The sequence below is a fragment of the Melospiza georgiana genome, chromosome W (assembly GCF_028018845.1).
Source record: "Melospiza georgiana isolate bMelGeo1 chromosome W, bMelGeo1.pri, whole genome shotgun sequence".
Lineage (NCBI taxonomy): Eukaryota > Metazoa > Chordata > Aves > Passeriformes > Passerellidae > Melospiza > Melospiza georgiana.
The window spans coordinates 8,671,880-8,686,027 of NC_080464.1; the positions used below are offsets into that span (position 1 = coordinate 8,671,880).

General features: G+C 40.8%; 1 protein-coding gene across 2 annotated transcripts in view; it reads right to left on the reverse strand.

Moving 5' to 3' along the window:
* LOC131095434 (protein ARK2N-like) overlaps positions 1 to 14,148 on the reverse strand; it is a 69,133-nt gene that overhangs the window by 31,358 nt on the left and 23,627 nt on the right. The window contains exon 2 of one of the 2 annotated variants that reach the window (XM_058043136.1): positions 10,531 to 10,713. The exons of the other annotated variant lie outside the window; for it this stretch is intronic. Coding sequence (XP_057899119.1) covers positions 10,531 to 10,713 — 183 coding nt within the window. The remainder of the gene's footprint in view (positions 1 to 10,530; positions 10,714 to 14,148) is intronic. 2 annotated transcript variants of the gene reach the window in all.

Here is a 14,148-nt window from a genome sequence, read left to right on the forward strand (position 1 = left end):
CTCATGCAGGCAGATAATTGCACCTCCACAATTAATGTATAAGATAATAAAACTAAAACACATTAGGAAATAGACAACATGGTAACTAGTTTACAAAGGAATATAGTAAGCACAAAGATGACAGAAATTCATAGATCAGTTGTTGCAAAATATGTGATTTGTTTTGCCTAATAATCTCAAGGAAGGAAGAAGGCCACCTCCAGGGCTAGTAAAACAGGGGAATTCACCAGGTGATTCTTGGCAAATTAATTTTGAAGAACTGCCCAGGAAGAATGGGAGTTAGTACATTTTAGTATTTTGGTACTTTTTCTAGATGGCCAGAAACTTTTCCATGTCACACCAACAAGGCAAGGGAAGTGTCAAAAGTTTTTCTAAAATTAATATTTAATAGCATTGGGACTAACTCTTTCAAGTCTTAAAAGGTACATCGTTATCAACAGATAAGTGGGGTTGCACTTGCATGTACATCCTTTCCAACCAGAAGATATGGTGTGCATCAGAACCTGGAACTTTGGATCAGTCCAGGAGAAATGGAAGGGACCATATCAAGTCTTCCTGGTAACCTACACTGAACTCAAGGTAGAAGGAATCAAACACTGGGTTCATCACATGCAGGTAAAACCAGCAACCACACATCAAACACAGCAGAAACAAGACTGACTAACACTGTGTAGGTTTTTTAATATATAAATTCTGTTGTTTTAGGTAAAGAATATGATCTTCTAAGAGGATACTATTTATTGGATCTAGATGAAGATGATAAATAATTGCATACTTATAATAATAATAGAAACTACATTCTTATCTTCTGGGAAGGGGAATGTGGTCTTCAAGTTAGTGCAAGATTTTGGCAGATTACAAAATTTAACTTCTATAACAGCTTGTTTGCTAACACCAACCTCTGCAGAAAATCCAGTTCTATGGGGAGCTTTAGTCAGCAATTTGACAAAAATCTGGTAACACATATGGGAAAGATAAAGGGAACAATAGTGGGATGGATATAAGAATCCATCTTTACTCCTCAAATATCTACCTTTAGGAACAGACTAGCTATACACAATTTGACTCTGCAAATGGAAATTTTAGCAAATGCAACTCAGTGAGGGTTTACTGAAATAGATGAACAATTGCAAGCCATGACTAAAATGGCCTTACAAAACAGATTGGCTTCAGACTTATTGCTGTTGCATGAACATGGAGTATGTAGATACTTGAATTTAAACAATACTTGTGTGCACATTCTGAATGTGACTGCTAAATTGAATGATCAGGTAGAGAGGATAAAATCAGTTGCTGCATCTAGCAGAGAATTAAGGACAGGATTAGAAAGCAGCTGGTTAAATAAAATATTTCAAGGATTTGAATTTTCTCTAACTGGTTGGTTGGCCGGCCTCACATTTGCAAAGTATAATTGTGATCATAGTAATAATTGTTATTATGTTACTTGCCTCAAGCTGCATAAAAAACATGATTGCTAATGCAACATGAGGAACTTATATGATATTAGTGAAAAAGCAAAGTGAGGCTTATGAAGGCTTGAAGGGAAGACAAGCTTCACAAGTCTCAAAGGGGAGGGATGATACCAGATGATAAATTGTCTACACCTGGTGAGATAACACAATGTTTATTCTTCAAAAACCACTGGCCTATGGAATTGCACAATGCCCATTGCAAAAGAAGAACTGGAAGTTCACCAGCTCCAGTGTTCTGCCAGCTTTACCAAGTCAGCTGTAATGCTGGGGTCCCTGACCACTAAGAATGCATGCGTAAAGGGGAGAGAAAATATGTTAACAGTTTCGGGGAAATGATTATCATATGTATGTTTATTCTAGGACAATCAATGAATATGTATGTAAAATACAGAAACTTTCCTGTATTCAGTATGCATGATTTTTGGAGGACATATCCCCTTGTGCATCTGGCCAAATAAAGAATGCCTGCTTCTTAATGCTACATTGGTGTTAAGGAGTTGGGGCTTTTTTTCCAAATTTCTGGTAATACATGCAGCAGAAGAGCAACATAATCCTTGGCCATTGATTCACACAAACTGGTGTGGATATCAACCCACTTTATTATGTTGTATTAATGTTTTGATGACATATCACCATTCTGCACCTTTTGCTTGACAGGGTAATGCCTGGCAAAGGATTAAAGCAAGCTGAGTCTTAAATAGCCCCCAAATTAATCCCCAGGTATATAAAGGGGAGCTCCAAAAGAGCGTCCATATCTTACCATAGCTTTAAGTTCAGACATAAAAACTAAATAGCAGTAGAGAAACCATGCTTAGCAGAGTAAATACTGTAAACGTAGCTGAGTGTCAATCAAGATTATAACATACAGATAAATTTACAGCCTCTAGCCATATTAATTTCATGCCTAGTAACATGCCTATGCTGTTAATTTCTTTTCATGAATATTAGGATGATGTCCAATGTGTTTTCTCTGTCCTACAACATAAAGGCTTGCAAAACAGTCTAAAATATTTGCCTATTGTCCTGGTTTGAAATAAATTTGGGAAGAAACGTCCAAAAGGTGTCTCCTCTGAAAAGGCAGATTCCAGCAGCCCCTCCCCCAACTGCTTTATGAATTAAGAAAAGGGAAGCCCACGTGTCTTTGAGTTAGCCAGGCTATGCTGCAGTGGCTAAAAGGTATGATCCTGCTACTGACTGCCATGGGAGCTTTGACTTGCTCCTTTCCACTTTCTTGAGCCCACGATCCTGACATTAAGAGTCTCATGCTCTACTGACTGAGCTAGCTGGGCTCACTTTCTTAAACCCACAAGAAACACATGCCAAGAGAAAGGAATCCAGGGGAGGAAGTGAAGAAAAAGCATTCCAGCACTTCTCCTCCTCTTTCACTCTTAAAGGCACAAGACTTATATCTGGACCAAAATGACAGATGATGGGAATGCCGGACCATACAGTCATAATAAGATTTTTCACTTAGATAAAGTTTATGTTGTTATTCTCCCATGGGTGCCCATCCTTTAATGTCTGTTAAACTAGATACTGGCTGAAGATGAAATTTGTAAACAAGATGAAAGATTTGAAAATTTTGCTTTCCAAATGTGCAATCCTAGAGACTGTAAGAAAAGGCCAGTACTGAAAAACATGCACTTAGAAGTATACCAAGATGTATTTGGTCTGGTTGAGATAGAGTTCATTTTCCCACAGCAGACCTCACAGTGCTGTGCTTTCTATTGGCAGCTGGAAAGGTAGTGATAACACACCAGTGTTTTGGCTACTGCTGAGCAGGGCTGTCACAGCATCAGTGCTGTCTCTCAACATTACCCCCCCCGTCCATCAAGGGGCCAGGAGTGGGCAAGACCCTGGGAGGGGACATAACTAGGCCAGCTGACCTAAATTGACCAAATGGGGTATTCCGTACCATATGATATCAGCTTAGATATAAAAGCTAAGGAAGGGAGAAAGGACAGGGGGGGCATTTGTTATTTACAATGTTTGCATTCCAGAGCCACTGCTATGCATGCTGAAGCCCTTCTTCCTGGGAAGTGGCTGAACAATGCTTGCCAATGGGAAGTGGAGAATAATTTTTTTTCCCCTTTGCTTATGGGAGGGCAATTTTTTTTTCTTTAGTAAACTGCCTTACCTCAATCTACGAGCTGTTTTCCATCTTATTTTCTATCCCCTGCCTCACTGGGAAGGGGAGTGATAGTGGCTTGGTGGGCAGCTGGTGTCCAGTCAAGGTCAACCCTGTACAGTCCTTTTTGGCACTTAATGTGGAGCCCAAATCCATGATCCTAAGAGTCTTATCATCTACCGACTGAGCTAGCTGGCCAAATTTTAATGATAATTTTTAAATATGTGATTCACACAGGCAAAGGGTGGAATGTATTGGGCTTGCGTGACCAAGCTTTGGTAGCTGAGGCCTACAGGGGTGGCTTCTGTGAGGAGCTGCTGGAAGCTTCCTCCATGTCTGGGAGACCCAATCCCTGGTGGCTCCAAAGACAGATGTGCCTCTGGTCAAGGCTGGGCTGTTATAGATACATATTATAATATTGGCTTTTCACAAATGTTAAAATGGATTTTATATGTGTGATATTAAAGTAACTTTGTTATAAATATATAGTTTTTATTTCTGCTGTTAATTAATCTTAGACATAGTAGTGAAATAGCTATGCTTGTGTAAAATGCCTGGTTGGATGGGATAGCATCCAATGAACATAGGATGAGGACACCTGCTACAGATATGCCAATTATCAGCACTCACTGTCTGAAGAAAGCATGGACCAAGGCCCAAACTGGAAGTGATAAGGAGAAGGAGCCTAAACCACAGCCAAGAAACACGCATGCTCTAAAAAGGCAGACCTGAGGAGGGGCCATGTAAAACATTTCCTGTAATGTGTAAACAATTATGGATATGCATAAGGGTCTAGGAATATGCAAAGGGCTGATGTAATTGGAAAGGTATTTAAGGGGTATCCCCAAAAGTCTTAGCTGAGTTCCAAGATGCACCTGGCTGTAATAACCTTTGCTCTATGGTCCTTGTCTCCTATTGTCCTTTATAAAACTTCTTTAATTTTCACAGAAGAGTGAACGTGTTTTTCACAGGGCCAATTAGCAATGGTGGTAACCCCTCTGTGATAACATATTTAAGAAGAAAGAAAAAAAAAAGTTATTGCACAGTTGTAATTGTGGCCAGAGAAGAGCGGAGTGAGAATACATGAATATGTGAGAAGAACAACTATGCAGATACCAAGGTCAGTGAAGAAGGAGGGAGAGGAGGTGCTTCAGGCACCAGAGCTGAGATTGCCTTGCAGCCTGTGGTGAAGACCATGGTGAAGCAACCCATGGAGGTTTATGGGGGATGCAGAGATAAACCTGCAGCCTATGGAGGAGACCCACCCTGAAGCAGGTGTATGCCTGAGAGGAGGCTGTGACCCTGTGGGAGGCCTGTGGAGAAAGGAACCCCCACTGGAGCAGTCTGTCCTTGAAGGACTGCACCCTATGGAAGAGTGGGTTGATGCTGGCTGGATTCCAAGCACCCACCAAAGCTGCTGAGACACGGGGGTTAGAAATTAATTTAGGTTAGAACTTAATTTAGGATTCAGGATAGCTGTTTTAGATGATTTATGTTGCTTAACTTGCTTGCAAGGCCTGTGAATATGGGACAGGAAGGAATGGAGGGATCCTGATAAGAAGAGCTCCTTACCCAAAACAAGGTAGAAGGAATGGGAGAGCCTGCAAGCTGTTGGAGATAAGAGAGGCTCCTCGGACTCTAAACCAGCTTAGACCAGCACTATAGTTAGGGCTACAGCCAAGATACTAAAGAGCATGCACCAGGAAGAAAAGGGGAAAAGTTCACATTGATGAAGACTCGTTTGCCCTTCCTCCTGCGACCACTGCGTAAGCGCAGAAGGACTGATAAGCTAATTAAAATACAAAGCGGGGCTAGGTGGGGCTAGGAAATTAATATGCTTGAAACTATTGCGAAAATTAATGCATATGTAGTATTTTATAAAATAAAAAGAGGGTTAGGTTTCTTGGGAGGCACAAGTGCTTTTGGAGGAACTATCCCCCATGCGGCCAGTGCCAAATAAATACATACTTAATGTACAACTTTATGAGTTGTGGAGTCTTTCTGCGAATCACTGCTCTCTATCACTCCCTGTCACAACTGGACAGGGGAGAGAAAATATAACAAAGGGTTCATATATTGAGCTATGGACCAGGAGAGATCATTGGCCAAATACTGTCACAGGCAAAACAGGTTAGAATTGGAGATATTAATTGAATTTATTACTAACAAAATCAGAGCAGGATAATGAGAAGTAAAATAAAACCTTAAAAACACCTTCCCCTCACCCTGTGGATGTGACAGCCTGGTCAGAGAGTGAGAAAACTAAATTCGTTTTCTCACAGTGGACTTGTGAGACTTTTTAGGGAGTTGTAGAGAAACAATGATAACTTGTTAGTATAAACAACCTGCAGGTTGTGTTTTCCTACTCTGTTTTTCTGGTCTTCTCAATGACTGTGAGAAAGATGTTTTTGTTAATTAGCCAATCAAGTAGAATGTGTCAAAGCTGTCTATAAAAGAAGAGATCTTTTCGTATTAAAGCTGTTGTGCCAACCAGCCTTCTTGTGAATCTGTGTCATTTCTTGCTCAACAGTGACATCACCCCTCCCTCCTTCCTGACTCTACCTCCTACCCCAGTGATGCAGGGAGACAGGGAATGGGGATTATGGTCATTTCATCACTCGTGGCTTCTCCCGCTGCTCAGGGAGAGGAGTTGTTTCCCTGCTCCACTGTAGGGTCCTTCCCACAGGAGACAGCTTTCTGCGAACTTCTCTGACATGGCTCCATCTCACGAGCAACAGCTCTTTGTGAACTGCTGCAACATGTGTGTGGAAGCCCTGAAGGGGCATCTCCTAAGTTATACCCCATTGGCTCCTTCCCCTGTTCCTGTGTCTGAACATAGGTGTTCCTGAGCCACTCCCTCCCATTTCCCTGATTGGCCTTCACCTTGATACTGCCCGGAGACCAAGGTCAGCCCGGGAGTCCCCTGGGGGGGGGAGAGCTGGACCCTCGGGGTGTGGGTGTGCCTGGGACCTGAACATCTCGTGGCACGGCTGAATTAAACAGCTATGGATATTATGCAAAGGCCCTTTTTGTTTCTTTACCCTGGACTTTACTAGCAGCAATTCAGGCTGCAACAATTGCGCCCAATGTGGGGCCTCTGGATTAGTCTGAGACCTCTTCTCCTGGAAAACATGTGCACTAGACCACCCTGAGAATTTTCTTACTCCAGTGTGGTGAGTTTGAAATTTTGGTTCCTTCCTCCTGGTACTCTCGGGTGTTGGAAAGAGACTGGGCTAAGATGGAGACAACACTCACCCACACACAACAAAAAGTTTACTTTAAAAAGTCTTTTCTTCAAGAAAATTTTTGCTTTTCAGAGGAGGAGTTGAAGTATTTTGTACAGTGGTTATTTAAGCATTTTCCTTATATTTCACGGAACTTAGTCCTAACCGATGAATTATTGGAAGTACTTTGGGAAAGGTTAAAAACTAACACAGAATTCCATCCTTTATTTAGTATGATGATGAAATGCGTTCTGAATCTTGAGGATGAACATCAGCTGAAAACCCCTCCTCCATGTTCCCCTCTTCGTGCCCCTGCACCCCCTCCCTTGTCACAAGGAAAGACTCTCCCAGGTTCTCCTATCTGTACTCCTGCTGCCCAAGATGGTGGAGGCCGCATGGCAGGGGCCGCAGGGTCTCCCGTTCCGCTGTCTGGTCCCCACGCCTCCTCCTAGGGACGTGTTTACCTCAGTTGCTATAGCACCGAAAGATGTGGTGGGGGTGGCAAGATCCGTATCCCCTCGCACAGCCCTGGCAGCAAAACCACAGCCCCCTGCTCACCGTCGCTGCTCTGAGAGCCCCGCACTGGCAGTGCCCGCAAGCACCAGGTGAGACAGACCTCCGAGAGGGGGCCAAGCCTGAGTGCGGCCACCAGCACTGGGAGCGGAACAAACTTTGCATGGCAGCGCACCAGCACCAGCAACATGTCCAGAAACACCAACACAAACCCACTGGCAAAGGTAAAAAAATCCTTGCCATGAACATTTTGGGGACAGTAAAATGGTTCAATGTAAAAAACAAATACGGTTTCATAACCCGGAATGATAACTAAGAAGATGTGTTGGTTCATCAGACTGCTATAAAAAAGAATAATCCCAAGAAATACCTCCACAATCTAGGAGATGGAGAAATTGTGGAATTTAATATAATACAAGGAAGAAAAGACCCCCAAGCAGCCAATGTGACAGGACTTGGTGGAGTTCCAGTGCAAGGCAGTAAACATGCACCAGACTACAAACCTGCAAAATATTATCCACATCATAGAAGACCTCCACACACCTACCAAAGAAATAGAACCCAAAACTAACAACCATCAAGCACCAGCAATAGTCTAAAAGCAAGAAGAGCACAGAACACTGGCAAGTTGTCCTGCATCCAAAGGCCCATGCCAATAATGAAAGAACCTTCCAGTCCAATAAGTCCCACTTCTTCTAATACCCTTCCCCAATTCCTATGGCCTTCCTGCCCCCCTCCCACTTTGTCCTTTTCCTTTCCATTGTCCTATTACCCCTTTTTTATGTTCCCACAAATTCCTGCCACCCTTTTCCCTCTCCCATGGTCTCCCTCCACTAATCCCTTTCCCCACAATTCCTTCATAATACCAGAGGGAGCGTGATTAGGAGGGAAAGAATGTTTCCCTAAAGTAACCATCTTTTTCCTAAAGTAATGATTTCTATTTGGAGTTTCCAACAGGCACACCACCACCTATGCTACCTTGTGCAGAGTCTATCGCAGCCAACCACTTTACCACAGGAGACAGAGAAACAGCCCCTGCTGAAAAAACTTTCTCCTGACTCAGTTTCCTGATAAACCATGCTAAGAAAACTCCGCATCCTTCCTGCCAGCTCTAAGACATTCCAGAAAATCTTTTTGGACATTGGGGACTCAGAATTGTTTGCATTTTGAAAATTGTCTTATGGGCGCTTTTGATTGTTTTTGTCATTTTGTGTTGATTCAGTTAATCCTTCAGAGAAGCTTTCTTAATAATATAAAAAAACAGGGAGCTGTGGAAGCCCTGAGGGGGCTTCTCCTAAGTTATACCCCATTGGCTCCTTCCCCTGTTCCTATGTCTGAACATAGGTGTTCCTGAGCCACTCCCTCCCATTTCCCTGATTGGCCTTCATCTTGATACTGCCCGGAGACCAAGGTCAGCCCGGGAGGCCCCTGGGGGGGGGAGAGCTGGACCCTCGGGGTGTAGGTGCGCCTGGGACCTGAACATCTCACGGCGCGCCTGAATTAAACATCTATGGATATTATGCAAAGGCCCTTTTTGTTTCTTTACCCTGGACTTTACTAGCAGCAATTCAGGCTGCAACAATGAGTCCATCCCACGGACAACAGTACTCCTCAAACTGCTGCAGCATGGATCACTCTTCCACAGGGTGGAGTCCATCAAGAACAGACTGCTCCAGAGGGGTCTCCTCTCTCCACGGGCCTCCCATGGGGTCCCAACCTCCTCTCAGGCATCCACCTGCTCTGGCGTGGGTCTCCTCCATGGGCTGCAGGGTGACAGCTACTTCACCATGGTCTTTGCCACAGGCTGCAGGGCAGTCTCAGCTCCGGTGCCTAGAGCAGCTGCTCTCCTTCCTTTTCCTCTGACCTTGGTGTCTGCATAGTTGCTCCTCTCATGTATTCTCACTCCGCTCTTCTCTGGCCCCAATTACCACTGCACAATAACTTTTTTTTTTCTTCCTAAACATGTTATCACAGAGGTGCTACCACCATTTCTAGTTGACCCAGTCTTGACAGCAGCACATCCATCTTTGGAGATGCCAGGGATTGACTGCCAAACAATGAGAAAGCTTCTAGCAGCTTCTCACATAAGTCATCCCTGTAGCCCCCTCACTACCTAAACCAGGCTATGCAAACCCAATAAAATGCTAAGCTCACTTACCAGCACCTTTTTACCCTTCATGTTTATCTGATGCTGGTCAGTCCTATTTTCTAAGGTGCAGAAGGTATATGGGAAGATTTACTGCTTGTATTTTAAAGAAATGAAGAGAGAAAGAAAAAAGATACAGACAATTCCAATACTTAGATTGTCACCTGTTGGGGATCAAATTAAGTTTACATTTAAATATGAAATATCAGAAATTAATTGTATAGGTTTAAGTTTAATTGCAACTTGCTTACAGCTTGGCATGAGTGGACCCTGCATAAAGCTTAGGAACAGTGAACTTTAAATGAACTCTGTTAGCATGGATGGCTAAACAGAGGAGAAAACAGAAAGGCTGAATATGTTCAGATAAGGGTTGAGACCCTGGAAGCCCCCAAGGCTGACCCAAGCTGGAAGGTAAGAGCAGTTAATGGTCTGCCCATGTGGACATGGGGAAAGAATCCAATGATGTGTTAGAAGACCCCAGACTATAAATCACCATTGGACCAAGAGATGTGTGCAGGGTGTGTGAAGATCGGGTGCACAGACTGTAAGGGTATAAAGGTCCACTAATCTCTTTGTTCAGGGTCCATCTCTGGAGGCACCCAGCTTGAGCTGAAATAAACTAACTCTGCCTTAGAACCTAGGCTCCAACCTCTTCTTCAGCAGACAAGTTTAACAGCTGGTGGCATGGGTCATCATAATCAATCATTCAGTAACAAGCTTAGCTCATTTTCATTAAAAAAAATCCAAAAACAACACCAAAACCCCAGACCTAAGTTCCAAACAGTAGTTAGAAGGAAACAAAGGAGAAAAAATAAATAAGAAAATTAGTGTCAAAAATACATTGCAGGAATCTCTGTCAATTTTTATGAGTTATATTTTGGAATAAATGTCAGACCTTTTTAATAAGCACCAGTACTGGGGTTTTTTTTGCAAAATCCACTTAGGGAGCTTTAAAGTTGTATAAACTATAAAATTACTGAAACAAAGAAAGAGAGATACCTACTGAGATGTTGGAACAAATGTCAGAGGAAGAGAATTTAACCAAACCTGTATCAGCACTCAGTTCATCTAGCGGCCCTCTGGTTCTCCAGGTAGATCCTGAGTCCTGATTTCCTAAAGAATTATTGTGCTCTTGAACTACTGCAGCTGCCAACAGATTGTCCACATTTACCACTTCTGGATCTGAGTTTGTGTCTGATATATCATAGTGAGCTATAACTGGAGGTCCATCTGCAGAAGTAGAGAAAAACAACACAGATTAAAAGTCTGCATACTGTGAAAACCCCCTCTAAAAGTACAAAGTACAATAATTTAAGGATTAATAACATCTCCTACGTGCAGCTTATAGTTTATAGCGATACATTCATTATATGAATCATTAAACTTCAGTTAATGAACATAGTCTGAAATTACAGAGACATTTTAACCTTTGCATACACAGAAAAACGCATTTATGAAATTATCACTTATTTGTGTATTATCTTTTACATTAACGCATCAACATCTCCATATCTGATGACATTATATTTACAATCTTAAAAGGATTCAGTTTCAAATAAAAAATAATAAAACACAGGACTTTAAATTTGGCAAGACAAAATATCTAGAGAATTTTACAAAAGTCAAGTGAGAGCTTACATTACAAAATGGTTGATTGAATAAGACTAACTTTTTGATATAACTGATCCAGTGACGATAAATTTAACATTAGGCAACTTTCCTTTCATAACATTTACCTGTCAAGGGCAGGGAATTTTTTCAAAGTAGCAATGTTTTTTGGTGATGTTTTTTTAAAATCAAGGCTAACAAGAAACAAAACTATCATATGCAGTGATAAATGTGCTTTTAATTCAATATGATTACCATATGCATTTTTGGTCACCAAAGTAAATAAGGTAAGAGGGAGAGAAAATAGCTTATGGGATTCTGAAATCTGTTCTTGAGGAATAACAAAAAGCTATTTTTGGTTTATTTTGTCAGGACCAACAATATTCTTTGTAATGAATGAAAATCACTTATAATTGGAAAACATGCTAGAAACAGAAGAGGCTCAGAAAAAAGTCAAATTCAAGACAAAGATTAATGTAGAAGCAAAGAGAATGGAAAAATAATTCTGAAAGGATGTGCAGTTTAACTTAAATCGTTCACCCCAGCTACAGCTTATTGACTCATAGTGGATGAAAGTGGCTGGAGTTCCCACTCTCCAAATGAGGCAATCAAAACTCTTTCGACCAAGGCTTCATCAACAAAATCAAGGATTAAATAGAAAAAAGTTTCAAATTTAATTATCTTAAAAGCTGTTTCTCCTGAGGTTTTTAGGGTGGGATTTCTTTTGTTTTGGTTGTGTTGAGTTTGGGTTTTTGTAACTTGGTGCCTGAAACATAATTCAACTCACTATTTTCAGAAGTGCCTATTTTGTGGTCAGCAACACACTTCGTTGAAGAGTGACCATATCACTTAAGTCATACTAAAGATCAGTATGGCAACAAGGTATGAAGAAATTCACAAAATATTTCAAATCAGACCTGCCTCCAAATCAACAATTTCATAAAATGATGTTATATTAGAAACTTAAAACAGACCTCACAAAAATAAATGGGCAGTTAAATGACAATGTATTAAAGGTCAAACTGTTTGCAACATAAAAAACTGATGATTATGACTGGAAAATAAGTCACGATAATTAACTGAAAGGCAATCTGTCTTTTTAAAAGGCTTACAAAATAATGGAAGACCAAGTTCAAAATTAAGCTGGCTGATGTTCAGTTAATTATTTGTGACAGCCGATGATTAAATTACATGCATAAGCTACAACTGGACTGAATCATAGAGAGGCATGTTGTCTTTCAGTATTATCATTAGAGTTCAGTGTAAACATATATAACATGAGCTATAAAAATAAACAGTCGAGTGGAGAAGATACGAGGGCCAAGTACAATATTGACTATTTGCCCATTTTTTCAATAGGTTATCTAAAATTTCAGGAGCTACGTACTGTTCCTTCAGGTCTTTGTTTCTCTCACTTCTTATTCAGATCTCCAAAAGCAGAAGTGAAATTTGATTTTTAGATAGACATGCCTACATAAATAAAATTGCATTGGGAAAAAAGGCACCAATAGTCTCAAGTCAAAATTGTACCACTCCTACATGTATAATCATGCAAAAATGTATTATAAATATATATACATGCAGAGTGATATTCTCATCACCTACCCATAGAAATAACTTGTGTGAAAGTCTTCATCAGTAGGAAATACAAGCATAAACTTGTTATCTGTAGCTCCACTCTTGTATCTTCCACACTTCCAAACAGAACACCGTATAACTCCACTTCAATTTAGTATACATCAAACAGACAAAAATACTTTCAATATAATTTAAATACTGTCATTACATCTGTCAGTGTAAGAGCCACCAATTTACCAGTCTGGAAAAAAACAAGCTGCTTATTTACAAAGCAATCACACCAGAGATCTATTTTTTTCCTCAACCTTGTTTTTCAGAATCAGATTTGAAAACATAAGGGCCCAACACCAGTTTTAACCATATCTATCACAAGTAAACGACCAACAAAGACAATAGCCACGATGCTGCAAGTTCCTGGATTCTCAGCATATATAAAAGAAGAAATAAGCAATAAGTGCCTATGTGTGTTTAAAAATGTCCAAACAATAAGTTGCAGAGAACTACAACTAGATAAAAGTTGCAGAAAAGGCATATAAAAAAAATCCTCTGTTCCCAAAAGCCTGTTTCCTTTTCAGTGCTATAAGGATGGGACAGGAGCAGTTAAATTTGGAAATAAATAATACTTCCCTAGCCAATTATGTGATCACCTGGTGACATGATGCAAAGTTTATGTGTAGTACCAAGTAATAAAGAAGATTGGCTTCAGCTAGGAAATAAAGTGAAAAAATGCTTTCAGGTTGAAAAGGTAAAAGGATTAACTACAAGCAAAATAGAACTTTATAATCTTTTCTTTGCAATAGAGCCACTCCTTGCAATTACTTACTGTAATGGGATTTCAACAGATAGAAAAACAGACCAAAACAAACCATGCCAGAATCAAAACAATGTAACACAATTAGGAGGTTCCCTTATCAGCAATTTAAGCAATCTGTTTAAGAAAAATCATGTCTTTTGAGAAGCCAAGGTGATGCTGGCTTGGGTTTTGCATTTTTTTCCTATGTTTTCTATATTCTTTGCACATATATTTGTAGCTCTTTAGTCTATTGTATTAGTGACTAGTTTTCCCAGTACTTTTCCATGACCTTTCCTTAAGCAGAAATACAAAATAAATTCCAGAGTTCCAAGCCCCAGGGGGTACAAGGCCCCAATGCTCTCTTGGTTCTTCCTGAGAACCAAGGTTGAAAACAAGTCTTCAAGATACATTTTCATGGACAAAGTACAGCTACTGCCAAAGAGGAGACTCCAGAGAAGGGGCCTGACCTGGGGGGAAATTGCATCACCACTTGTCCTCCTAATTGGTGCCTTTTATCAATTACGCTAATTTCCTAAAGCCTATAAATATGTACTCATCTCTGGAGGGGGTGGGCTTTTGTAGACATCTTTCCATAAGTGCCACTGAAGGCCTTCAAATAAAGATCCGCTCTTATATTACCTCCTTACTAAAATTATCTCGAGTTTAATTTCCAGGTTGGGAAAAAG